The following is a 25,128-nucleotide window of genomic DNA, read 5'->3' as shown; positions in this document are numbered from 1 at the left end:
AAAGTTCGGAGGATTTATAGTTGCTCGTAGGCAGAAAAACAATCGACGAAGCGCCTTTGTGTGACCCATGGTGAATTGCTTGCATAAGTCCACTCCATCTGACCCATTTTGTGTCATGTATCCAGCTTGCATGCCATAGTAGGTCAATGCCATCGATCTTGTCGTCGAAGGTGATGGTCGGGATGGGTTTGTACACAAGACTGTTCTCCTGTTGGCTTCTGTTGTCGAAGTAGAAAGGCTCTTGTCCAACCTGCTGGAGTACTTCAAGGTTTACAACTGCTCTTTGAATTATGATTGGAAATTCGGGTAGCCTTGGTGTGGCAGCAGCTAGAATGCCCATCCCATGGAAAGTACCTTTTCCGTCGATAGTGCAAATGTCCTGGTCGACATTGTAGCCAATGAACTGGATGAAGGTTTTAGAAGTCATCCCTGGAAATTCTGTACCATGAGTTACTGCGGCAGAACGCTCTAATCGAAGCACTTCAGAGTAAGAAATAGAAAAACCTAGCCTATTCATCTGGTAGATGAGAAAACGTGAACCAGATTGTTTGTGTAGCTGGACTCCAAGGTATACTTGTAAAGGATCGAGCAAAGATCGGGGACGGCAAGCCTGAATTATTGCTTGGCCGATTGAACATACCAGTAGGTGGTGAATCTCCAGCAAACAGGAAAAGAGAAGCAACAGGGAATAGGATATTAAACTAACGTCCAAACGGTGTTAGAGGATTTTAAAACCGAGTAGATAGACCTTTGTTTCCTCTTCAAATTCTGTAGAGCCGTCTGACTATCTTTTCCCTTTAGAAGATATCTTGATTTCCCCCTCTTTTTCCCTTGTAACTGGAAAACGGGGAAAGGCTAATGACAGAGCAATCAAAGTAGAATATTTATTCTTCTCGCACTAGGAAACCCCAGAAAACTAGTCTTGCAGACTGCTGTATAGGACCTTTATTTCCCCCCTGTAAGTGGGGAAACGGGGAACGACTTATTACACAGCAATAAAAAACTCATATTCGATCTTCTTGGACCTAAGAGCATCAGGAATGCCATTCTCAACATCAAAACTACCAGGCATATATTATCGAGTTTTCCCCTGGAGTTTTCCCTTTCCCCCTGTTTTCACCCTGTTCTGCCAAGGGGATTCTTGGGGACTTTTGGTATGTTGAACAAAATTTTTTTCTCTACAAAATGGTGTAAAAATCATTTATACTGCAATTTTGTCTCAGATCGTCGATTTTTTCCGTAGATTTACCTGACTATCTAGTAAATCTTCATCCGCTTTTCGATGCTTCAGAGCCATATTTGACCACTGTCATCACCGTACCTTCCAATATTCTAATCTTGGTTTGCAGACTTATCTTCCTATTCTTCCAAACTTTTTTTTAACTGTGAAAAAACACCTTGGCCATTGGCTATTCCACTTTTAACATCTTCACTACTCCCACCGTCTTTACCAATAATACTACTAAGGTAAGTGAATCTGCCCACCTGATCAATCTCTTCGTTACCCAACGTCACCTTTTCATCTTCACTTATTCCTAGCCTTAATGACTTAGTCTTCTTAACATTAATTTTTAAATCTATTCTAGCACCCTGAACTCGCAAAACCTCTAAAAGTTCCCTCATTTTGCTCATTTGCATCAGCTTAATCTAAGTCCAGGAGAGTTTTTCCTCCCCATTTGATTCCGTGGTCTCCCATTGCCTTTCCTGTGCTCCTTAAAACAAAGTCTATCAAAATGATCCATATAAAGTGGGATAGAACGCAACCCTGCTTAACTGCTGATTTAATACAAAACCAGCTGCTAACCTCATTTCCTACCTTAACCGCAGCAGTGTTATTCTCGCGCATAGCACTAACCACTTTAATGTATTTGTCTGGTATACCATACAAGGATAAGACCTTTGCTAAAGCTCTTCTATCAACATAATCGAACGCTTGCTCATAATCCATAAAACTGAGGACCAAAGGTGTTTGACAACTAAGGCCCTTCTCAATTATTAACCTAAGAGTGAAAATTTGGTCGACACCAACTCTACCTTTTCTAAAACCGCACTGTTCTTCTCTTAAAACTTTGTCTACAGCATCTCTCAGTCTAAAAAGTATCCTATTACTAAGCAATTTGCTACCTACAGAAACCAGACTAATACGTCGATAATTAAGACACTCACTCTTATGACCTTTATTATACAGTGGTTTAATTAAGTTGTCTTAAAATCAAGTTAAATTAAGTTGTCTTAAAAGTAAGTACTTCCCCTATTACATTTGTTTTCTCACAAAAGTTGTTTTCCCCGTTTGAAAAGAAATTATCAGCAGGTACCGTTGCTATTGGAACAATTTAAGTGAGAAACCCTTGAAGTCAATATTTCCGTTTTCCACCTAATTTATAATATTGTTCTTCAAGAAAAGCCAAATCAATCCTTGCAACAGAAACAAACATTTAATATAAAGTATTGTGTAACGAAAAAAAAGTGTTATTGTATACTTTTAATTATTATTATTTCTAGATGAGGTTTGTGGGCGTTATGGAACGTTTAATGATTGACAGTCAAGAGCGTTACACCAAATGTTTCGTTTAAGAAAATCGATAAAAAAATTTAAAGGAATCTTTTGAGGAATGGCCCTTTTCCAATTTGATTAGAGTTAGCCTAGTGGTGAACCCACTAGGTTGAACTAGGTGAACTAATCTTTGTGCAAGTTACCACAAAATTTCACTAAATTCTGCTTTAGTCTGAAAATAGTAGCTGAAAAGCACATGAATTTAATTTTTGTTTTACACTCCATTCATTTTCTAAATAAAAGCCAAAATACGCCGCCTCTTCAGATTCTATTCTCAATAGTTAATCTAATGTGTTCCTTCAAACGTTAAGGGGTCAGGGGTCGGACCCCCTCGGGGTTCCACAAAGACCTGAAAAAGTAAGGCTTCAATGTAGTTTTTTGAGCTTCAAACACTACCAGCCCCCCAAAATTAGATGCGAGAACTCACCACTAGGTTGATACGATTTCGAATTGGATCGAATTGGACACAGCTCAGGTTCTCTAAGGAAATGAATTATTCTATATTCAACATATACTTTATATTCAAAAGAACAGTTAAAACTGTTCTGCTTTTCTAACCCAATTTCTTAGGGCAGACTTACAGATTAAATAAAAAATTCTAACTTTTTTTTAGAATCCAAGTAATAAGCAAGGGATGTACCTATGCTTTAAATAAATCTGTTCCATACTAAATCAAAATTAGCTCCTTCATACGATAGGAGATTATTAGTCAAACCCCCCCTAAAGACTCACTCCAACTTGAAAAATAAAGGCTACTTTTTAAAGCTTCAAACACCACCAACCCCCAAAATCAGTGCAGGAGTTTACCACTAGGTCAACGCAAAAAACAAATTGGATAGAGCTCATGGATACAAAAATCAATTATTCAAAATTGACTATTATCTGCAGTGGGGATATTCAACAGAACACTTAAGACCGTTATTTATTCTATTTTTAACAATTTTTTTAGGTCAAAAATTTTAAATTAAACAAGAATCCAAGTAATAAGCAGGAAATGTGCCTATGTTCAAAATAAATATATCCGTAACCATTACCTGTGGTGGAAATATTTTAACAGCTACAACTTCCGCCTTTCTCACAGCCTTCCAAACTGCGCCAAAACGCCCTCTTGCTTTGACCTCCATTAAATGAACAGGAATTGTGTTCTGTGTCAGAGATGGACTCTCGTAGCATGTCGTGTCAGAGGTTGGAAGCTAAATTTAACAAAAATATTTAAAATTTTCTAGTTATGTGATAATGTCATAATTTTTCGCATTTCTGATCCCAAATCGGATCGTTTCTCTCTCTCTCTCTCTCTCTCTCTCTCTCTCTCTCTCTCTCTCTCTCTCTCTCTCTCTCTCTCTCTCTCTCTCTCTCTCTCTCTCTCTCTCTCTCTCTCTCTCTCTCTCTCTCTCTCTCTCTCTCTCTCTCTCTCTCTCTCTCTCTCTCTCTCTCTCTCTCTCTCTCTCTCTCTCTCTCTCTCTCTCTCTCTCTCTCTCTCTCTCTCTCTCTCTCTCTCTCTCTCTCTCTCTCTCTCTCTCTCTCTCTCTCTCTCTCTCTCTCTCTCTCTCTCTCTCTCTCTCTCTCTCTCTCTCTCTCTCTCTCTCTCTCTCTCTCTTCCTTTGCATAGGACTCGTTGGATTCTATATAATTAATTTAGCTTATTTAATTTATCTTATCCATTTAATTCTAACTCTTGTATTCTATATTTTTTATTATAGATTAATTTTCAGCCTTTTAAGCTTAATCACTGTTCAGTTTCGTTTTTAAAACCTCGGTGAGGTTTTAAGGAAAACCAAAGGCATCTATCCAATCAAACGAAAAACATTAAGCTCACTATAAAAAATATGATTTATTTAATTTTAGTGTAGATCTTTTTTCTCAAAAACAGCACTATAAATTTTTTTTTAAATGGTATACTACCATTTTCCGGTGAGAAAAAAACGATCTAGATAGGGTCACGACTTTGGGAATATTAGTTTAGGGCCTTAATTAATTTAGAAAAAACATTTTTCAGTTAAATGATGCTACAAATACCCAGACGTTTAATGCCCTAATGGTTTTATTTTCTATATCGAATAAAATAAAATGGGATTAAGGAAATAAAGATATATAAGGAAATCAAATGAAATAAAGAGGTTAAGAAAAAATATCTTTCGTTTTACCGAGCGTCGTCGCGAGCGTCACGACCGGGCGAACGTCGGACTCATGGTTCTGTCACATTAAGAAACAAAGAAGTTTAACTCGCAGAACAACTAGAGCAATGCAACAAATATGAATATATTATAGAAAAAGAAAATATATAATCAAAAGAAATATTTTACATATTTCTTTTTTCATTTTTTGTAAGGAAGGTTTAAAAAAAAGCGGCTTTATACCTCAGTATAATTAATACGGAAACATTCAATTACCCCTTTGTGTGATATACCCACCCCTTTTATTAAATGTTAATGTTTGACCGTGTTAAGTTCAGTGACTATTAATTTTTATTTAAAACCTGGATTCGTATTTAATTTGTGTTTTATCCAATTTCTAGGCAAGGAAAAAATTCGTTGCTTTATCCAATTTTTTTCTCATGATCTGAATCAAGTTTTGAATAACGTTTCGAAACACAATCAGTCTTTTCTCGAAGCAAGTAGAGGCCAAAGATAAAAACCATCCATCCCATTAAATGAAAATAAAACTAAAGCAAGATAGCAAGAAAAATCAGAGAAAAGGGGAAAAAATCCATCCCATAAGATGAAAAGAAAACTAAAGCAAGGGAGCATGAAATATCAGAGAAAAGGAGAAAAAAAATCCATCCCATTAAATTAAAAAAAAACTAAAACAAGGGAGCAAAAAAATCAGAGAGAAGGAGGAAAAAACTAAAAAAAAATCCATCCCATTAAATGAAAAGTAAACTAAAGCAAAAAGCAAGAAAAATCAGAGAAAGGGGATTAAACAATAAAAAATCAACCCCATTAAAGAAAAGAAAACTAAAGCAAGGGAGCAAGAAAAATCAGAGAAAAGGAAAAAATCTATCCAATTAAATGAAAAGAAAACTAAAGCAAGGGAGCAAGAAAAATCAGATAAAAGGAAAAGAATCCATCCCATTAAATGTAAAGAAAACTAAAGCAAGGGAGCAAGAAAAATCAGAGAAAAGGAAAAAAACACAATGACATTCTACAACCAAAGCTAACGAAATAATTCTTGATATATTCTCGAAATCACTTAGACATGCCATTTTAGACAATTCTTTTAAGGTTTTGAAAATTGACTATAAAATAGTTTTATTCGTACGGATAAATTCAATTACCGCTTTAACGTTTTCTAATTGCCATAATGAATATGATTAATTGGATACAATTTATTGATTGCCGATCTTTCATTTGTTTTTAAAATAGAAAAAACGTAAGAAATAGAAATGCTAGTCTAAAACCGAGTTCAGCGTAAGATCAAAACCAAAATGAAACAGAAAAATCAGAGCTAAAATAATAAGACATTTTTACTAAATAGGTAATGTAATATGCAATAAGTAATTTCCTTACTTAATAAGCACAATATTTAAAAGTGAAAAACTATTTAATTAAAAAGATAAGAATAACTGACTAATCTTTATTAAATATTTTGTTAAAATATTTAATCTAATTAAAAGAAAATTAGGGTTTTGAAAACAGATAGGCCTACATTTTTTTTTACCGACTCTTTTCTAAATAATAAAAAGATTGTGGAAAAGCAAAATGCTAATTTAAAAAAGTCAACATTACCTCATTGAATCGAGATAATTTCTTTTTCCTATACATCCAGTAGCCAATGGCAACAGAAAAGGTAAGAACAATCAAAATGGCCAAAGTATAAATTAATGCATTGATTACAGCAATGGAAGGATTGTGTCGAACTGGAATTACTGAGAAAAAAAAAATAAGTCAACTGGAGTCATGTACACAAACATACTTTTAGTTCATAAATCTACACAAACATACCTGAGGGGGGGGGGGAATTAGCACCGTAAATGGACCTGAAGACAACCGTCCTGGAAAAATTAGAAACAAAGTATCCAAAAAATGCATTTTTTTTTTCTGTATTTTCAATCCAAGCATTAAGAAAAACTTAAAATCTCAATCTAAAGAGCCAGAACCGTGTTAGGGTGAAATTTTTTAGATTCAAGGAAAGTTTTGTCATGGGAGATTTTGGCAGCAAACAAATTTATCTTGAGGCAAAGCACTGCATGTGACTAGTACGAAAACCTTATTCAATACTTATTTAAGAAATGAATAAGTATGTTTGAATATAATACTTAAATAATATTTAGTAATATACATAAATAATATATCGGCATGTAATAATTTTTAATACATAAATAATACTTAAATAAGCACATTTCCAAGCCACATCAATAAATACTACAAAGAAAACACAAGATATTAAAATTCTATCCCCTCCCCCTGATTTTTACCAACGTATAGCTTACTCAGACATCAGTCGCACGACGAAGCTGCGGATTTTCAATGCCATCGTTGGCACTGTAATGCTCTATGGAGGTGACACGTGGCAAGTATTAGCCGCAACCCTCAAGGAAATTGATGTCTCAGTCGAAGAGCCAGAGGAGGATCGAAAGTTTACGATGGTTCAACTTCGTCAGCAATGAGAAGCTACTGCAGCTCACCAAGCAGTCTCAGTTTTCGACCCAAGCAGCCGAGCGAACACTACGATGGTTCGGACACCTACTTCGAATGCCTCCAAACATACCTGCGAAAACGATCCATGACTTCGACCCTGTCAAAGCCGGTTAGAAGCGACCTCGCGGCCGACCGAAGAAACGATGGTCTGACAGCCTGTCCGAGTTCCTGACGATGGCAAATATCAGGTTGAGCAATGTGCAAACGCTTGCCATGGACCGAAGCGGATGGAGGAGGCTGACGTCACTCTCTACGCCGAGCAGCGCCCGGCAGGAGACATAAGTCAAGTAAGTATAGCTTACTGATAGACTAAATATAAAACCATAAAACAACCGAAAACACCTTTAGAGAAGACTTATTAGGAACAATATGTGATTCGTATTCATTTGCTTTTTATTTTTTCTAAGTCTTGGGTTTTCTTGTTTTTTTACAAATGTATAGTCAGAATCATTTTTCTAAAGTGTAAGGTTTAATCCCAAAAATTGCAAATTATTTGTAAAAGAGTGCCCAGAAGACTTATTAGGAAAAATAGATGATTCGTATTTATTTGCTTTTTATTGTTTTCTAAGTCTTGGGTTTTGTTGTTTTCTTTTATGAATGTATAGTCAGAATCATTTTTCTAAAGTGTAAGGTTTAATCCCAAAAATTGCAAATTATTTGTAAAAGGGTGCCCAGAAGATCTTTAAATAAGAATCTTAAACAAATAGATAATTAGAATAAACAAATAGATAATTAGAATATATTCAAATAAATTAATGACTACAAGAGAAGAGGCATAAGAAGTTGATCAATCACATCAATTTTTAACTATCTTTTTAATTCTCAGCTTCATAGAAACATTGCTCAATACCCGTCAATAGCACAAAATAAGGCTACAAAGTTCTCGCAGCAATTTAAATCTTCTATTCATTTTTCGCAACTGCTCTCTAAAATTCCAAAGATATTAGTCTTAATTAGTTTTAGTCTTTAATCTTAATTAGTCTTAACTTTTAGTCTTAATTAGTTTTGATCTTTAATCTTAATTAGTCTTAATTTAGTCTTAAGAGAGCATTAGCTTAGTCGTAACCTTTCCATTCTAGATTGATCAATAAAAGAGACCGAACGAACAGACACAAAACCTTATATAGAAGCTGTATTCGTTAAAACAATAACAAACAACAGATTTGTAAAATAAAAGGAAAAATTAACTACAATATTAAGATTTTTTGGAGGAAGGAGGGAGGTTAATGAATCTTCTTCGCTGTGCATTTGCCTAGAGGATAGTAGGTCAAATTAAGCTCAGGTCATTGTTGGACAGTAGGTCATTGCTGTAATGTAAAAATTGAATAACAGTAAAGAAAAAAAAAAAGTCTCAATCACGCTATAGAATTGCTTGCTGAAGACGATTCGCTGTACGTCTTAAAAACATGGATTTTTGCACAAAATGTATCTGCGCGATCCTAGAGTGACAGAACTTACCACTTTCTAAGTTCGAAGGCTTGCTGACAAACGTTTGATTCGGATTTATTGAAAATTCTGAATTGCAGTTATTTTCAAGGCAGCAACAATAGTAAGTTTTGATTGTACTATTTTTTGAACTTCTCAAGTCTCCAAGGCAAGAAGAATTTCCACAATCCCGATGACCATATGCACAACCCTAGAACACAAATCATAATTTTTTTTTATAATAACTGATAGGGACTGGACAATACAATTCAGAGTATGAAAACCCCCGATTCTACTCAAATTATTTGAAAAAAACTACGTTTTCTAAAGTTTTAAAGAGGCTGAGCTACACGTTAAGATCTTATAATGTTCAGGTATTAGAAGGTGGGGGGGGGGGGGGGCTGCCGCCCCTCAACCCCCGCTTCCGTATATGAAAGGGGCTGTGCCCTCCTCAACACCTCGCTCTTTAAGCTAAAGTTTGACTTTCTCACAACTCTTTTTTTTAAACAATAAAAACTTTAGCGTAAAGAGCGAGGCGTTGAGGAGGGCACAGCCCCTTTCATATACGGAAGCGGGGGTTTGGGGGGTGGTAGCCCCCGAAATGCACCTCCTAATCCCTGTACGTTTTGAGGTTCGAACTTGTGACTCAGCCTCTTTGACTCTTTAGAAAACGTAGTTTTTTTCAAATAATTTATGCACGTTTTTGTACAGTTTATAACTTATTATTGCTTGACTGACTGTTAGCTGATCTTTTGAGGAGTTAAAGATGGGGGGGCGGCCGCCTCCCAAACCCCCCGCTTTTGAAGATTCTTGTGTTAAGGCTTTTAATTCCTGAATACTCAAATCATATGCACAGTAATATTTTTATCAGCCGCCCCAGGCCCCTGTTATCAAAGCAGTGGAGACTTACCTGTAACCTGAAGGCCGACTGTGATATTCTTCTGGAGACGCCTGTTGAGCCGAAGGATTTAACAGATTGGATTTAAAAAAGAAACTGAGTTTCTTTTTTAAACTTTATATTCAATATATAAAAAAAATTCTCTGACGGGGAATCGAACTCGGGTCTTCCGCCTTACAGTCAGGAATAGCGACCACTATACCACAGAGACATTACATTATTTTTATTCTGTGCGATGTATTTTTGGCGCAAGCAAATCCCCACAACACTTGATATTTGGTTTTTGGAAAATAGGGAAGGAGTGATCGGGTTGAGCTGAAATTTTAAGGATAAGCTCCCAGGCCCCAGGAAAGCTTATCCTCTAGATTTCAGCCCGATCAGACAACGTTAAAGTGGGGCTGTGGTGGGAAAAATTAACATGGGCTCTTATAGGAAAACGAGGTTTTTTGTAAATGTAAATTCGGGGGATGATTTTTTTGGTCTGAAAATATCAAAAGGCCTTAACAGGTCCAATTCCGCTTCGAATGAGTCCTCATTCACCCGGATCTGTTACCAACTGTGGCCTGTAGGCGTGGCTGATAAAAAAAAAGAGAAATAAACTTTAAGTGGCTATATTTGGTTTTTGGAAAACAGTGATCGGATTGAGCTGAAATTTCGAGGATAAGCTCCCGGGCCCTAGGAAAGCTTAACCTCTAAATTTCAGCCCAATCGGACAACGTTAAAGGGGGGCTGTGGTCGGAGGGTCGAAACTTCCGGCCCACTTTTACCCATGAAGATAAAGTCGGAGGGGGGTGAAATTTTGCACGTTTCTTAGTTAGAAATTGGGCTACAAAGTGCGATCACCGCTGTCTCTCTGCGACCGCTAGGACCGGAAATCGCTTAACATTGTGGTGGGTCGCCTCTTTATAGAGGCACAAGTGTGCCTCCTTGATATCTGTCTTTTTTCAAAAAAAAAGACAAAAAGACAAAAACGACTTTTTTTCAAAAAAGAGACCCCCTCGATCCTACAAACAGCTAAACCTCAAATTTGAAGCCTATTCTCGCAAAACCAGGTTTTTAAAAGTATAACAGTTCTGCTCCTGTTGTATGATTTACCAAAACTCCAACTCCACCTCCCCCTTCAATCGTACGTCTGCTTCTATTTTCATTTCTTTTTCTTCCGACTAGAAATTGACCACCCCCTCAGAATGTCACTACATTTACGCATAAAGATTATGCTGTAGGTAGATCCATCAAAAACTAGAAGGACTTATCTTCAACCAAAACAATAACGGTCAAATAGCTTTTCCAAATTCCTTCCAGACGTGCAATGCTCGTATGGATAATCCAAAATACTCTTAGGACCTAAGTTCAACCAAAACAATGATTGCCCGATAACAAAATCCAAGTATGATCTATATTCAACCAAAACAATGATGGCTCAATAGCCTTTCCCAATCAAAATGCTCGTAAGATTTAAGTTCAACCAAAACAATGATTGACCTAGAATCCGTAATAGAACTAGCAGGACCCATGTTCGATCAAAACAATGATGTCCAATAGCTTTCCCAAATACAATTCCAAATGCATCAGTACTAGCAGCAGTCACAAGTCGACATTACTCTTTACGGTGAGTAACACCCGACAGGAGACCTTAGTCAAGGCTGTGGTGTAAAAATACCTTTTCTTGGAAAACTAAGTTTTAATTCTTAAATTTCACAGAATATGTCCTTCAATGAGGAAAACCATATGAGCGGCTACTATTATTCTTCATTTATCCAAAGAGACAATACGAACCTGTCACATGAAACTATTCATTTTAACAAAAAATAAGCAAACAGTGACCCTCGTCAAGCAAAAAAAAAAATGAGTAGTTCACTTTTAACATAGTCTCCAAATAGACAGAACTAGACGTATTACTCTAGTTACAGCGATAAATTATAGCTATATAAGCCTTTGGTAAAAGTAAATGTACTGGGTTTTGTTACTATCTAATTATCCGATATTTCAGGGACTTGCACTTTCAAATGGGCCTGGTGTAAAATTTGGAGAATTTTGGAAGTCCAGTATGTGAAAATTTAGGGGGACAAGTTAATTTCTATTCTTTTTTAAATCTATGATTGTAACAAGTTTTACTGTCTAAAATTTGTGAATACAAAAAAAAACAAAAAAAAACGCCAATTTGAAACCAACTGCAATTCAATCTACAAGCAACAACTCCCAACACATGAATATTAATGAATCAAGTGTCAACTCAAATATGAATTTAATCGGTCACCTAGTTCCAGAGGTCAGTGAAAACTTAAATGAGAACTCAATCAATATTCCAGATCCAGAGGTCAGTGACAATTTAAGTGTGAACTCAGCCAATATTCCAGTTCCAGGGGTCAGTGACAACTTGAGTATTATTAGTAAATTAGTTCCTGAAGCCAAATCAGGGAAGAATTCTATTGCCTGTCGTTTTCACTTGGCCAACAAGTGTATAAAAAAGTGTGATTGTACCTTTGTTCACCCTTCTATGTCTTTTTTAATTACTGGTCACTGTAACGACAATTAGTGCTCCCTTCATGAGTTTATGCCTTTTTTGAAGTTTCTACGACAACAAATGTCCATCTCAAAATTCTATCAGATGCATTTTGGGAAAATACAAGGTGTGGGTGGCCATCAGCCCTTCGATCACTTTGAATCTTAAAAAGAGCACTGGAACTTCTGATTATCAATCCGATGAACCCCCTCCGAAGTTTATACGACCACTGTGTTTATAAGAGGTGTGTTGAACCTTTAAATGTTACTGCTATTTATGTCTTGTAGTTGCTCCTTGGGTTCCAGGAACCCAAGTCAATAATACGAGTTCAATACTCTTTGTGCAGGTTTGGTCACCCAGGCTTTTAAATGATGGTGGTAGTTTTGGTGTTTGAAACACTTTATCAGTTTATTTTGAAGGGTAAACTATGCAGGCGTTAGCACATTACATTCGAATAGGCAATGGTCAGGTGTTTCATTTCTGATATTGCAGGATCTGCAATATGGGGATGAGGCAGTTATATCTGCAGCATTTGGAATTTTGTAAGAGAAAGCCTGCAGGTTAAGGCCATTTTAGCCTGCACAGATTCTATGGTAAATTTTGGAGCAGAAATTTATTCGAGAATGGCGATAAACTTGGTTAGAACTACCAGTTCTATTTTCATCTTCTTTTTCTTCATTTTACAATTAGGCTAGAGATGAGACGGTACCAAAACATTTTTTGATTCTGATACCGATTCCACATCACAGTCCCGGTTTCCGACGCGATTCGAATTCTTTGCCAAATTGGGTATGCAATAATATCAAAATTATAATGTAATATCCTGAAAAAAAGGGTTACTTGTTGGTGAATACAATATATGCACAACTTTTCAGTTTTTGCACATATTTGGTAACAATTTGATTCCCCTTTTCTATCCAGTTCAATACTTACATGCTTAGCGACATTCAAAAGACTATCAATCCTCTCTCCAAGCAAATATAGGTGATAATACTGAAACCCACCCATTACCTATAATGAAACTAAAGCAAGGAAGAACGGGGAGGAAAGAGAAATCCTAGACAGGAAGATAGAGAGGAAAATAGGGAGGGGGGCTAAGCATGAGAAACAGAGTGAGGGAAATAAAGAGAAATAAGCAAAGACTGAGAAGCAGGAGAAAACGATAACAGATTGAGAAAATGCAACCAAGAGATATTAAAAAGATTACAGCAGACAAAAAAATATCGGGAGAAAAAACTACAGAGGGACTTGAAGAAAAGTATCACAAAATAATTTAGAAAATATTGACTGGGATGGAATTTCAACGTGAAATAAAAGACATTATTGTAAAACTGGAATTCTTATGATGAAGATGGATCGGGAGGTAGGTGTCCTTGCCCCCTTTGTCGGGAGTATTGGAATGACCTTGAACATTTTCTGAGTAATTGCCAAAGTTTGGAGAATTTATGGAATAGTTTTTTTTAAGGGAGGGGTGCATTACCGCTCCAAGGTATCTTTGGAACCTCTTCTAGGGAGCTAATTATTGCGGTGGAAAGTTTTATAGAGCGGTTTTAGAGGCACAGAAGTTATAATTTCAAAGTTTTGAGTGCTATTGTTTGATTTGTTCAATTTTTTATATATTTTTTCTGTCTTGTTTTGTGTATAGGGCCACTGCCTTTTAAATACGTGTATACGTATGCATTAAAAACTGCTGAGGCTAGCGTTTCAATGACTGGAAAAGGTAGCTTAATAGAGACCATGTTATAGCAACTGAAGTTGGGCTTGGAATCGAACGAATAGATTAGGTTCGTCGTTATGCAACGTTTTTCAACCAACAGTTTATAATAAAAACAGCATAATAAATAAGGGGGCTCGAATCCCTTTACATATTGTTGTAAAAATTGTGACGCGTATCAAAGCAGCGCGCTGTGAAACATCAGCACTAGAAAGCAGTTTGCTTTGGAACGCTTTTGTACAAAAGAAGATCATAAGTTCAGAATACATAAACAAAAGCTACTAATAACCAGAAATAGTTAACAAAAACCCGACAGTATCAAGTGTAAATGTTTTTAGCAGTTTTTCAAAACGTCAAACACGTTCAAGACAAGTATAGTACTGAGAGATCTAAATTTGCTCCGTTTGTGTCGATAGCCCGGTGCTGGGATGCTCAAAAGGATCTAATTGATAAATTTACTCCTATTCAATTGATAGAAGGAAATCTGAAATTTCATTTAGTTGAAAATTATGTAATTTAGCGTCTATTTAATAAGATAAAGTTATTTGTATGTTTTGTTACTCTGGGTGAATGTGGGCCTCTCGGCTACCTTCTAGTATTAATTTATATTTAATAATATTAATATTTTTTTATGAACCCTGGGCTAGCTGCTACTTTCATATTACTTTTGTGCTATTGTATCTTTACCGTCGCGTATATCTTTGTACTGTAGTGTTGTTTGTTATTTTATCTTTGTCTAGGCCCAGTTTTTCGAGCTTGTCCCATCATGGGCCTGTGTCAAATATGTACATGTATATGTGAATAATAAAATGATTGAACTTGAACTAGGTATCTTACCCTATAGACCCTCGAAGGTCAATATAACAGAATTATAACTATTAGATTGGGAAAACTAATGAGATTATAATCTCACTAGGTCCCAATCCCGATCGCAGGACCAAAACCCAATCAAGCCTCCGGTACGTTTTATCTCTGTAGAGCTTATTAAATGTAGCCACAGCCTAATCCATTGTGTGTAGGATGCATTAGCAAAATATTGTGTTTTCAGGAGAACAGGGGCGTAATTTACTATTGGGCAGAGGGGCAACTGCCCCCTCCAGACCCCAAGCCCCCCCCCCCAGCTGAAATTTAGTTTTGCAAAAAATCTTGTCAAAACTAAGATAAGCCTGCGTAATTCAAGTATCTAGAGAAAAAATTCAGTTTTCTTTAGTATATCTTTGCATTTATGGTAAAATATGGATCATTTTTCATTTTTCATTGTCATTTTCACTTGATTTGGGAAAACTGGCTACAACACCCCCCCCCCTCAGGATTCTGACGAAATTATGCGATTGCAGGGAGGGGAGAATAATACTTCAAAGAAGGTTAATTTTCAGGGACAGACATGGGCTTTTCAAAATCAAATCTTTGAATGCTATTTTTTTTTTTTTAGGCTTAAAGACCCTGATTCAATCGTTACCTTTACATTGTAACGAGCTTATTCCCTAAAATAAATATTTTAGGGAAATTTTAGGGATATTCTCGGGAAATCATATTTAGGGAATATGATTACTCGAATTAAAAAGAAACAGTTTTATTGTCAATAAATTTATAAGTTTTTAGAGATTTATGCTAAGTATGCACTAAAATACGACTAAAACATTCTTCATACTCAAGCACATAACGTTACTGCCCCACCAGAAGGTCGTATGAGACGTTTTTGAACTTCTGAGATGATTGCCAAACAACCGTTGCTCAGCTGTTCTTTAAAGGATAATCAGCAGGGCAGCGTTTGTTCAATAGGCTGATCCTTATACGTCGATCCTTCTCATCTACACTGCTTTCCTGATCCTCCATTTGAGGACAGCTTAACAAAATTTTTTTGGCAATTATCCAAAAAGCGTAAAAATATCTGAAACCTTTTGGCGCGACAGCCACGATAAGAAAGCACCAAAAAATCCGGCATATTTTCTCTACTAGATTAGTGCATTAAAATAAAAAAATAAAAAAAAATAAAAAACTAACACTAAAATTTCTCCTTTTTTACATTCTTTGTTGTTTGTTGTATAAGTCAGGTTGAGCTGAAACCTATAAATGGTTCAACCGTGGCCATTTTTAGAAATTATTTATGTACAGATTTACTGAAAAGCTGAACAAAACTGCTAATGACGATGATACATAATAATAATGAAAATGACGTAGATAATTTCGGAGATCACGCTGCCTTTCCATGACGATAAATAAAAGTTCAAATAGGGATAAAATCCTTTTAATTGACAGTGTCTCCCAAACAGTGATAACTGATGACGGTCTCTGCATATGTGACCGAAATATCTGGTATTTTTGTGAATTTCTATCACTGTTTGTGAAACACTGTCGATTAAAAGGATTTTATCCCTATTTAATCTTTTATTTATAATAATGAAAATCGTAAAGAAAATGCTAATGATATTCACAATTCAATAAATATCAATAAAAAAATAAACAATGGAAAAGAGTATAATATAAGTATCACTTCATGCAGCAATGACAGGATTCTGAAGCCTAAAAACGGCTAAGAAGACCAAGTTTCTAACTTCCCCAATACTGTTGACACAAAATCCCCTCCCCCTTTTACGTAAATAAAAAAGCCTACAAAAGCTCTTTTTCGGGTTTTGACTACTTTAAAGGAACTAACAAGCGAAATAATGTATCCTTAACACATTTCAAAACACTTTGCCTAAGAATACCTATTTTTTTTTTCTTTTCTTCTGTTTTTCTATCAAAATATTGGCATTTGGACATTTTCCAAGCTGTTTTTTAAGATTTATTCAACCCCTTTTCAAATCGTATTCCTTTTCAGGGTTATTTATCTACAAACTGTTTTACCCATCATTTGAAAAATCCAGTATTTTTCTCTGTTAGAACGATTAGCGCATTAAAATAAAACACTAGCAATAAAATTTATTTCTAATTTTCTTTGTTGTTAGTTTTGTAACTCAGGTTAAGTGGTTATCTACTGAATAGTTCAACTGAGGTTTTCAGATTTAGCAACAGGTGAGTAAAATTATAAGAAGGAATTAGACACTTGCCTTTAATGAAACTTCAACTTGTCCATTACCAGGGTTGACTTTCCAAGCAACATAGCACGATGCACCATTATTTTCACTAGTGCAAAATTCTTTATGGCTACATTTTTTAGCCTCAGGGGAACAATTCCCCGGGCCATAATATTCGCACTCAGTTGTAGTACCTAAAAATGAAAAGCCTTATAAATCTAGGCTCAATTTATTTATTTATACGAAAATAATAAAAAAATTATATAATAAAAAATAATATATAAAATTATATAATAAAAATAATAAGATCTTCTTCAAATTACAATAAATCTGCCATAAAAAATATATCACAATAAAATGAATTAACATTTAGTTAAATAAACAAAACATATAAATTAAATACTCTGAGTTCCATTGGCCATACATTTTCACCTGTACAGAATTTTTTATGGCTACATTTTCCATCCCCAGGAGAACAATTCCCTGGGCCACAATATTCACACTTAGTTGCAATACTTAAAAACAAAGAATCATATAAACTCAGGCTCGATTTTTATCATTTAAAAGCAACATAAAAAATAATTTTTTTGAATAATAAATGGCCATCAATATATTCCATGTACTATAATATTATAAATTTACATTGAATGAAATAAAATAAAATGATAAATTAACTACTCAAAATCCCTTATGACAACATATTTTAGCCTTAAACTTAAGGCTTAAAAAGGCTTATTTTAGCCTTAAAATTAAATTGAATATGCAAATCAAGCTTGAAACGAGCAAAAATCACCACAAACAAGAGTTTGGGTATGACCTCCTTCTCCCACCGTAAAAGTCTAAAACCTACTCCGTCATTGGCGCTTTACTGAAAACTATATGCGTCTTGAACAGTCTTGGAAAGTATAAACAACATCAAATTGAATATATGATGTATAATGATATTAATTGTTGAAAGATCCACCAGTCCAAGAATTTGTTTCACTGTAATTGTATTTTTATTTTCAATGCTGTAAGAACAGGAAAAGAAAATACTTGTAATATAATCCGTTTTCAGTTAAGCGCCGATGACGCAGTAGGCTTTTGATTTTTATTCACAGTTAGGAAAGGAGGCAGAATCAAAACACTTGTTTGTAGGGAAAATATATTCGTCTTTAACTACTTTAAAAAGAGCTAATAAATTAAATTGAATATTTGATGTATAATGATATTAATTGCTGAAAACTTATCAGTTAAAAATGTTACTATAATTTTTATGTTTATTTTCAACATTAAGTACAAAAGAAAATATTTGTCATGAAATTGGTTTTCAGTAAAGCGCCAATGACGCAGGAGGTTTTAGACTTTTACAGTGAGAGGAGGTCATACCCAAACTCTTGTTTGTGGTGATTTTTGCTCGTTTCAAGCTTGATTTGTATATTCAATTTAAGTTTCACTCGTTTTAAGATTTATTTATTAATTTACATTAATATCTATTGTATGTTTTTTTGCATTGATGGTTTATTTAATTTCTGTTCGTTTTAAGTTTCATTTATACTTCTATGGAAATTTTTTTTTCGTTTTAAGCTTGATTTTCATATTCAATCTAAGCATCAATCGCTTTAAGATCTATTTATTCATTTGGATTATTACTTGTTGTATGTTTTTGCTATGATTGTTTATTTAATTTCTGTTCGTTTTGGGTTTCATTTATTCTTTAACAGTAATTTCTGGTCGTTTTTAGTTTGAATTTTAAAAGGTATTTGTATCTGATGAGCTTAAGTTTAAAATTGCCTTTAATTTTCTTTGAAAAATCTATTATTCGGAACGTTTTTTTTTATTAATACCTAAAACGAAGGGCCGTTTCACGCTAATTCGTGCTGGAACTTATTGTGAATTTAATATGGTATTGTTTATTTTTGTTTCGTTAGTATTATATGGACATTTAACTGTTGTGTTTTTGTGACCCGTATGTTAATAAAAACAAAACAAAAACATAAACTCAGGCTTAATTCTTTTTTTTCTCTCTTACAAGCAACAAAAAACGTCATTTTCCTTACATAATAATATATTTGCTATAGTCAGTATGCAACAATATAGTAGAATTACATTTAAATAAATAAATGATATGTTAAACTATTCAGTGTCCTTGCTCATAGCTGAATTTTCCCAACTTTCACTGGTCTAACTTGCACTTGTCATTCGGGAAAAGCAGTATTCATAATCCCACTTGTATATACAGAATCATAAAAAATGTTTTATCTTCGGCTTATAAAACCGGCATGAAAAATAACCACAAGCAGGCTTTTAAGAACAACCTTTTTCAACACAAGAGACCAAGTTTTCAAAACAGAAAAATTGAAATTTTTTTTGGGAATTGCGGAAAACTTTTGAATAGATCTTACACTGCAATCTTCTTCTTCGCCCCTTTAACTTCAACTAGTGCTTCTAACGAATCACTGCGGCGTTCCTCCTCCACCCCAATCTACACAAACTTCACTCTTTATTCACTCCCATGACTCCTATGTTACTCCATGTCAAAAATAAAAATTAAAAAATTTGGGAAACTGCGAAAAATTCTTGGATAGACCTTAGAAGGGAATCTTTTTCTCCACCCGTTTAACTTCAACTACTGCTACTAACAAATCGCCACGGGCGCTTCTCCTCCACCCCAATTTATTCGAACTTCACTTTGTTCACTCCCATGAAGTTTGAATTTCCTTTAGATCCTTCCTTATGACCTCTTCCCACCTTCTTTGGGCGAGGATCGGCTTTTCAGGATTAAACCATATTTTTCCAGCATCTGGTTGTTTGACATACCAGTCAAAAAAACAAATTAGACCAAATTTTGGTAAACTTTTGGTAAAAAGCTTTTGTAAAGTTTTGGTAAAATTTTCCTTTTTACCAAAAACGTTTTGGTAAACTTTTGGTAAAAACGAAAATTCTTGGATAGATCTTAGGATTGAGTCTTCTTATCCAAACCCTCCAAAGAACAATAAAAAAATAAAAAAAAGGAAATTACAGAGAAAAGTGTTACAATTAAGACCACAGAATATCATATCCATAAATATAACTGTGATTATTTTGAAAATCCAACAAAGGTAATATATTAGGGAAATATATTTGACAAATGAAATCAATCTCTAATAGGGTGAGTCCTTGGAATGAATCTTTGGGGGCGGGGGTTAATTCCTATCCCGCTTGTACGCTCATACACATCTTTCTTCATAAAAATGAAAGCATACAGTGTTTGCGAAACCATGCCCTTAATTACTTTTCGAGTTCTGAAAGTTAGAAAACATCAAAACTGCATGAAATTATCATCTCAAAAAATTTCATTTCACAGTAAATTTCAAATTACTACACAAAAAGTTAAAACTGACAAGGGACATTAAAAGACTCTATAAGTCATGTGCATAGGAGCAGATTGTTAGAACTTGGAGGGAAAAGGGGAATTACTAAATTCATTCAGATGGGACAGATAATTGGAAAGAAAGCATAATTTGGAAATGAATATCAAGTCTTTTTGCATTTTAGCACTTTTACCTATAACTCTCAAAGTTTTAATTCTTGGTAGATCTAAGAAGGGCCTTTTTATCCATTATCTTCCAAAACAGTAAAAAACAGAAAGATTGTATAATTTTTTGGGAAAACATAACATACATTGTAAAAACTAGGCCATTTTATTCACAGTGTGAAGGATGGGGAAGGGGGCTTTAAAAACACGAAAAACAGCTTGTATCATTACTTTTCTCTTTTTTAAGCTCTGCCAGAAGACATACTCGACACCCAGAAGACATACCAGAAGAAATATTATATTTTTTCAGGAAAAGTAAAATTAATATGCAACTTTCATTGTAATTATTCATGTACGGTGAGCAAAATCAAAGCTACATTAATTCAAAAACGTTCAGAAATTAAATTAAAAAAAAAAAACAAGTTTTTTTAACTGAAAGTAAGGAGCGACATTAAAACTTAAAACGAGCATAAATTATTCCGTATATGAAAGGGGCTGTCCCCTCCTCAATACCTCGCTCTTTACGCTACAGTTTGAATCTGCCACACAACTTTATTTTTTAAAACAATATAACTTTAGCGTAAAGAGCGAGGTATTGAGGAGGGGACAGCCCCTTCCATATTCGGAATAATTTCTCTTCGTTTTAAGTTTTAATGTCGCTCCTTACTTTCAGTTAAAAAAACTTGTTTTTTTATTTAATTTCTGTAAAGCGCCAATGAGGCAGTAGGTTTTAGACTTTTACAGTGAGAGAAGGAGACGATATCCAAACTCTTGTTTGTAGTGATTTTTGTTCATTTCCAGCTTGATTTGTACATTCAATTTAAGTTTCAGTAATTTCTGAAATAGTAATTTCTGGTCGTTTTGAGTTTGAATTTTAACAGGTATTTGTATCAGCTGATCTTGTTTAAAATGACCTTTATTTTTATTTGAAAAACTTCTTTTTCGGAAATTTTTTTTTTAATTCATTTTTGTTCGTTTTTGATTGCAAAAAGTTTCAAGTTTTTAAAAATTTCTTATTTCAAAATCAAGATTTGTTTTCAACATCAAATGTTCATCAAAGTATAAAAACTAGTATCAAAGTAACAATATCAAAGTAAAAAAATGGGTTTGTGTAGACCTCGGAGTTTTTATTATTTGATGTTTGACCTATTTTTAACAAAATGGCTATCTCAAATTTTTATCACGGGGGGTTTGGGGAAAAAAGGGTGTGGGGGGGTTTATTACCCTTCGATCTCTTTTGACTTATTAAAAGTGAAATAGAGCTTTCCATTTTCAACAAAATGAACTCTCTCTGAAGTTCATATGAGTTTCCCTTCTATAAGAACCATATATGCCCCCAGGATGTAACTTACAACGCCTGTCCCCGGGCCCTGCGGGGTTGTGTCGACCATGAAGTTTTAATATCTGATGTTTGAACTATTTTTAACAAAATGGTCACCTCAAAATTTTTTTCGGATGGGTTTGGGAAAAAAAGGCGTGGGAGGGGGCTAGTTGCCCTTTGATCTCTTTTGACTCTGAGAAAGTGAACTAGAACTTTTAATTTCCAGTCAAATGAGCTTTCTATGAATATTAGACGAGCATCCCTTTCATAAGAACCGTATACACCCCCAGGACAAAACTTACAAGGCCGGCCCCCCGAGCCCAGGGAGGTTGTGTCGACACCGAAGTTTTTGTTATCTGAAATTTGAACTATTTCAAAAAAATAGCTATCTTAAAATTTGTATCGGAAGGCTTTGGGGAAAAAAGGGCGTGGGGGCTAGTTGCCCTACGACCTCTTTTGACTCTAAAAAATTGAACTAGAACATTCAATTTCCATTCAAGCGAGCTCTCTCTGAAATTTATACGAGCATCCCTTCGATAAAAACCATATATACCCCCAGGGGATAATTGAAACACCTGCCTCCGGGCCCTGGGAGGTTGTGTCGACACCGGAGTTATTGTTATCTTACTTTTAAACTATTTTTTTTTAATGGCTATCTCAAAATTTTTATCGGATGTATTTGGGGGAAAAGGAGCGTGGGGGAGGATAGTTGCCCTCTGATCTCTTTTGACTCTTAAAAACTAAACAAGAACTTTCAATTTCCAATCAAATGAGCCCTCTCTGAAGTTTAAATGAGCATCCCTCCATAACAACTATATATGCCCCCCCGGGCATAACTTACAACCCCTACCCCGGGCCCTGAAGGATTGTATTGACCCCGGAGTTTTCGTTATATTATCTTTGAACCATCAAAAACAAAATGAGTATCTCAAACTTCTTATCGGATGGGTTTGAGGAAAATAGGGCGTGGAGGGGGGAGGCTAGTTACCCTCCCATCTCTTATGACTCTTAAAAAGTAAACCAGAGCTTTTCATTTCAAATCAAATGAGCCCTCTCCGAAGTTTATACGAGCATGCCTTCAATAAGAACCATATAAGCCTCCGGAGCATTACTTAAAACGCCTGCCCCCCGGGTCCTGGGGGTTGCGTCGACACAGGAGTTTTTCTCATCTGACCTTTGAACTGTTTTTAATAAAATGGCTATCTCAAAATTTTTATCGGATGGGTTTGCGGAAAAGGGGTGTGTGTGGGGGGGGGGGGCTACTTGCCCTTGGATCTCTTTTGACTCTTAAAAAGTGAACTAGAACTTTCAATTTTCAATCAAATGAATCCTCCCTGAACTATACGAGCATCCCTTTCATAAGAATCATATACGCACCCAGGAAAACACTTACAACGCCTACCCCCGGGCCCTGGGGGGAGGGGGTTGTGTTGACAATGGAGTATTTGTTATCTAATTTTTTAACTATTTTTTAAAAATAGCTATCTCAAAATATGTAGTGGATGGTTTTGGGGGGGAAAGGGTGCGGGGGGGGGGGCTAGATACCCTCTGATCTCTTGACTCTTAAAAAGTGAACTAGAACTTTCAATTTCCAATCCAATGAGCTCTCTATGAAGTTTATACTTGCATCCCTTTCATAAGAACCATATAAGCCCCCAGGGCATAACTGTCAATGCCTGCCCCCAGGTCCTGGGGATTGTGTCAACACCTAAGTCTTTGTTATCGGACTTTTGACCTATTTTTAACAAAATGAATATCTCAAAATTTGTGTCAGATGCATCTGGGGAAAAAGGGGCGTGGGGGGGGCTAGTTGTCCTCCAATCTCTTTTGACTCTCAAAAACTGAAATACAACTTTTAATTTCCCCTCAAATGAGCCCTCTCTGAAGTTTATAAAGCATTCCTTCAATAAGAACCATATATGCCCCCAGAGCATAACTTACAACACCTGCCCCCAGGCTCTGGGGGGGGTGTGTTGACACCAGAGTTTTTGTTATATGATCTTTGAACTATTTAAAAAAAAAATGGCTATCTCAAATTTTTATCGGATGCATTTGGAAAAAAAAGGTCGTGAGGGGGCTAGTCACCCTCCAATCACTTTTGAATCATAAAAAGGGGCACTAGAACTCTCGATTTGCAATCGAATGAGCCTCCTCTGAAGTTTATGTGAAGACAAGTTCCATATGAAGTGCCTCTGGGGAAAAAATTAATAAAACATTGGAGTGGTATGGCCTTTACTATAGGCAACACTATAGCGTTGCCTCTGATAATCACTTATCTTTTATTGCTGTTTTTTATTAAAATGGTATAATAGCCAAATAAAGTTGAATTTTTTATCCCCCCAGTATTTAATTGACAAAGCAAATAAAATCGCTATAGTTGACATTTAATTGCCAAGACAAGGAAATGTTGCTGCTGTTTCAACTAAAGATTAAAGTGAAACAACTGGCTTGGCTCTGAAGCAATCATTTCCTGTTTCTAGCTAATAAGTTAAATAAACAATAGCAATTAAGCAAAAAAAAAATGAATAACATGAAAATAAACTAAAAAAGAGGAATGAAAACTATATTGTTTACTTACCATAAGATATATCAAGAATGACAACAAAACAAAGAAATCCAATCTCAATGGGTGAATTGATTTTCATAATCATTTTCAACATAACTCAGATAGACTTTCAAGTAGTAGATCCTTCATACATCACCTTTGTAATACAGAAATGACAGGTGAAAGACAAAAATGTAGTTTCATAGTCTCAAAAGTGTGCCCTCGGGTCTCTGAAAGAAAGAACAAATAAACAAAAAGTTATTTAAAACTTAATTTATCTTATTGCTAATAGCATAAGGACAATTTTCTACAAGAAGTGGAGAAAAAACAAAAGGAAAGAATACAATAGGCCTAATGTACCCTCTGTCCTAATGTGAACATATGTAGTCATACCTGCAAAAAGGACAGGGGCATTCCTCTTAAGATCAGCACAAAACCTGAATTAGAAAGGTGATAAGAGTGAGTGCGGTAACTATAGAGGCACTAGCCTGGTCTCTGTAGGTAGCAAATTACTTAGTGTGATGAAACTTTTTAGAATTAAAGATGCTGTAGGAAGAGTTTTAGGAGAAGAATAGTGCAGTTTTAGGAAGGGTGGAGGATTTGTTGACCAAATTTCCACTCTTAGGTCACCAATTGAGAAGTGCACGAGTCATCCAACACCTTTAGTCCTCAGTTTTATACAATATGAGCAAGCATTTGAATCAGCTCATAGAAGAGCTTTAGCGAAGGTCTTATCCTTGTATGGTATAAGGCTACCAGACAAATACATTAGTGATTAGTGCTATGTCCAAGAATAACACTGCTGCGGTTAAGCTTGTTCTTGAGCTACACTTCCAGGACATTAAGTTAGTAGCTGGTTTTCGTATTAAATCAGGAGTTAAGGAAGCCTGTGTTCTAGCACCTTTTGTATGGATCATTTTGAAGGAATTTGTTTTAAGGAGCACAGGAAAGGCAATGGGATAACAAGGAATCAAAGGGAAGTAAAACCTTGCTGGACTTAGACTATGCTGAGGATTTA

The 25,128-nt window shown here is 35.3% G+C and overlaps 1 protein-coding gene across 1 annotated transcript in view; it reads right to left on the bottom strand.

The window, feature by feature from the left end:
- put (activin A receptor type 2 punt) overlaps positions 1 to 24,334 on the bottom strand; it is a 73,523-nt gene extending 49,189 nt beyond the window's left edge. The window contains exons 1-5 of the mRNA XM_089094245.1: positions 24,144 to 24,334; positions 16,782 to 16,942; positions 8,650 to 8,827; positions 6,280 to 6,419; positions 3,589 to 3,747 (exon numbers count right to left, since the gene is read on the bottom strand). Of these exons, the coding sequence (XP_088950371.1) occupies positions 3,589 to 3,747; positions 6,280 to 6,419; positions 8,650 to 8,827; positions 16,782 to 16,942; positions 24,144 to 24,225 (720 nt within the window). The 5' untranslated portion in view covers positions 24,226 to 24,334. The remainder of the gene's footprint in view (positions 1 to 3,588; positions 3,748 to 6,279; positions 6,420 to 8,649; positions 8,828 to 16,781; positions 16,943 to 24,143) is intronic.
- Positions 24,335 to 25,128: the final 794 nt, after the last annotated feature.

Source organism: Artemia sp. Qi Xiang Cuo, chromosome 9 (assembly GCF_049724085.1).
Source record: "Artemia sp. Qi Xiang Cuo chromosome 9, ASM4972408v1, whole genome shotgun sequence".
NCBI lineage: Eukaryota > Metazoa > Arthropoda > Branchiopoda > Anostraca > Artemiidae > Artemia > Artemia sp. Qi Xiang Cuo.
Note: the sequence above shows the minus strand (reverse complement) of the source record. Positions and strands in the feature narration are given on the sequence as shown.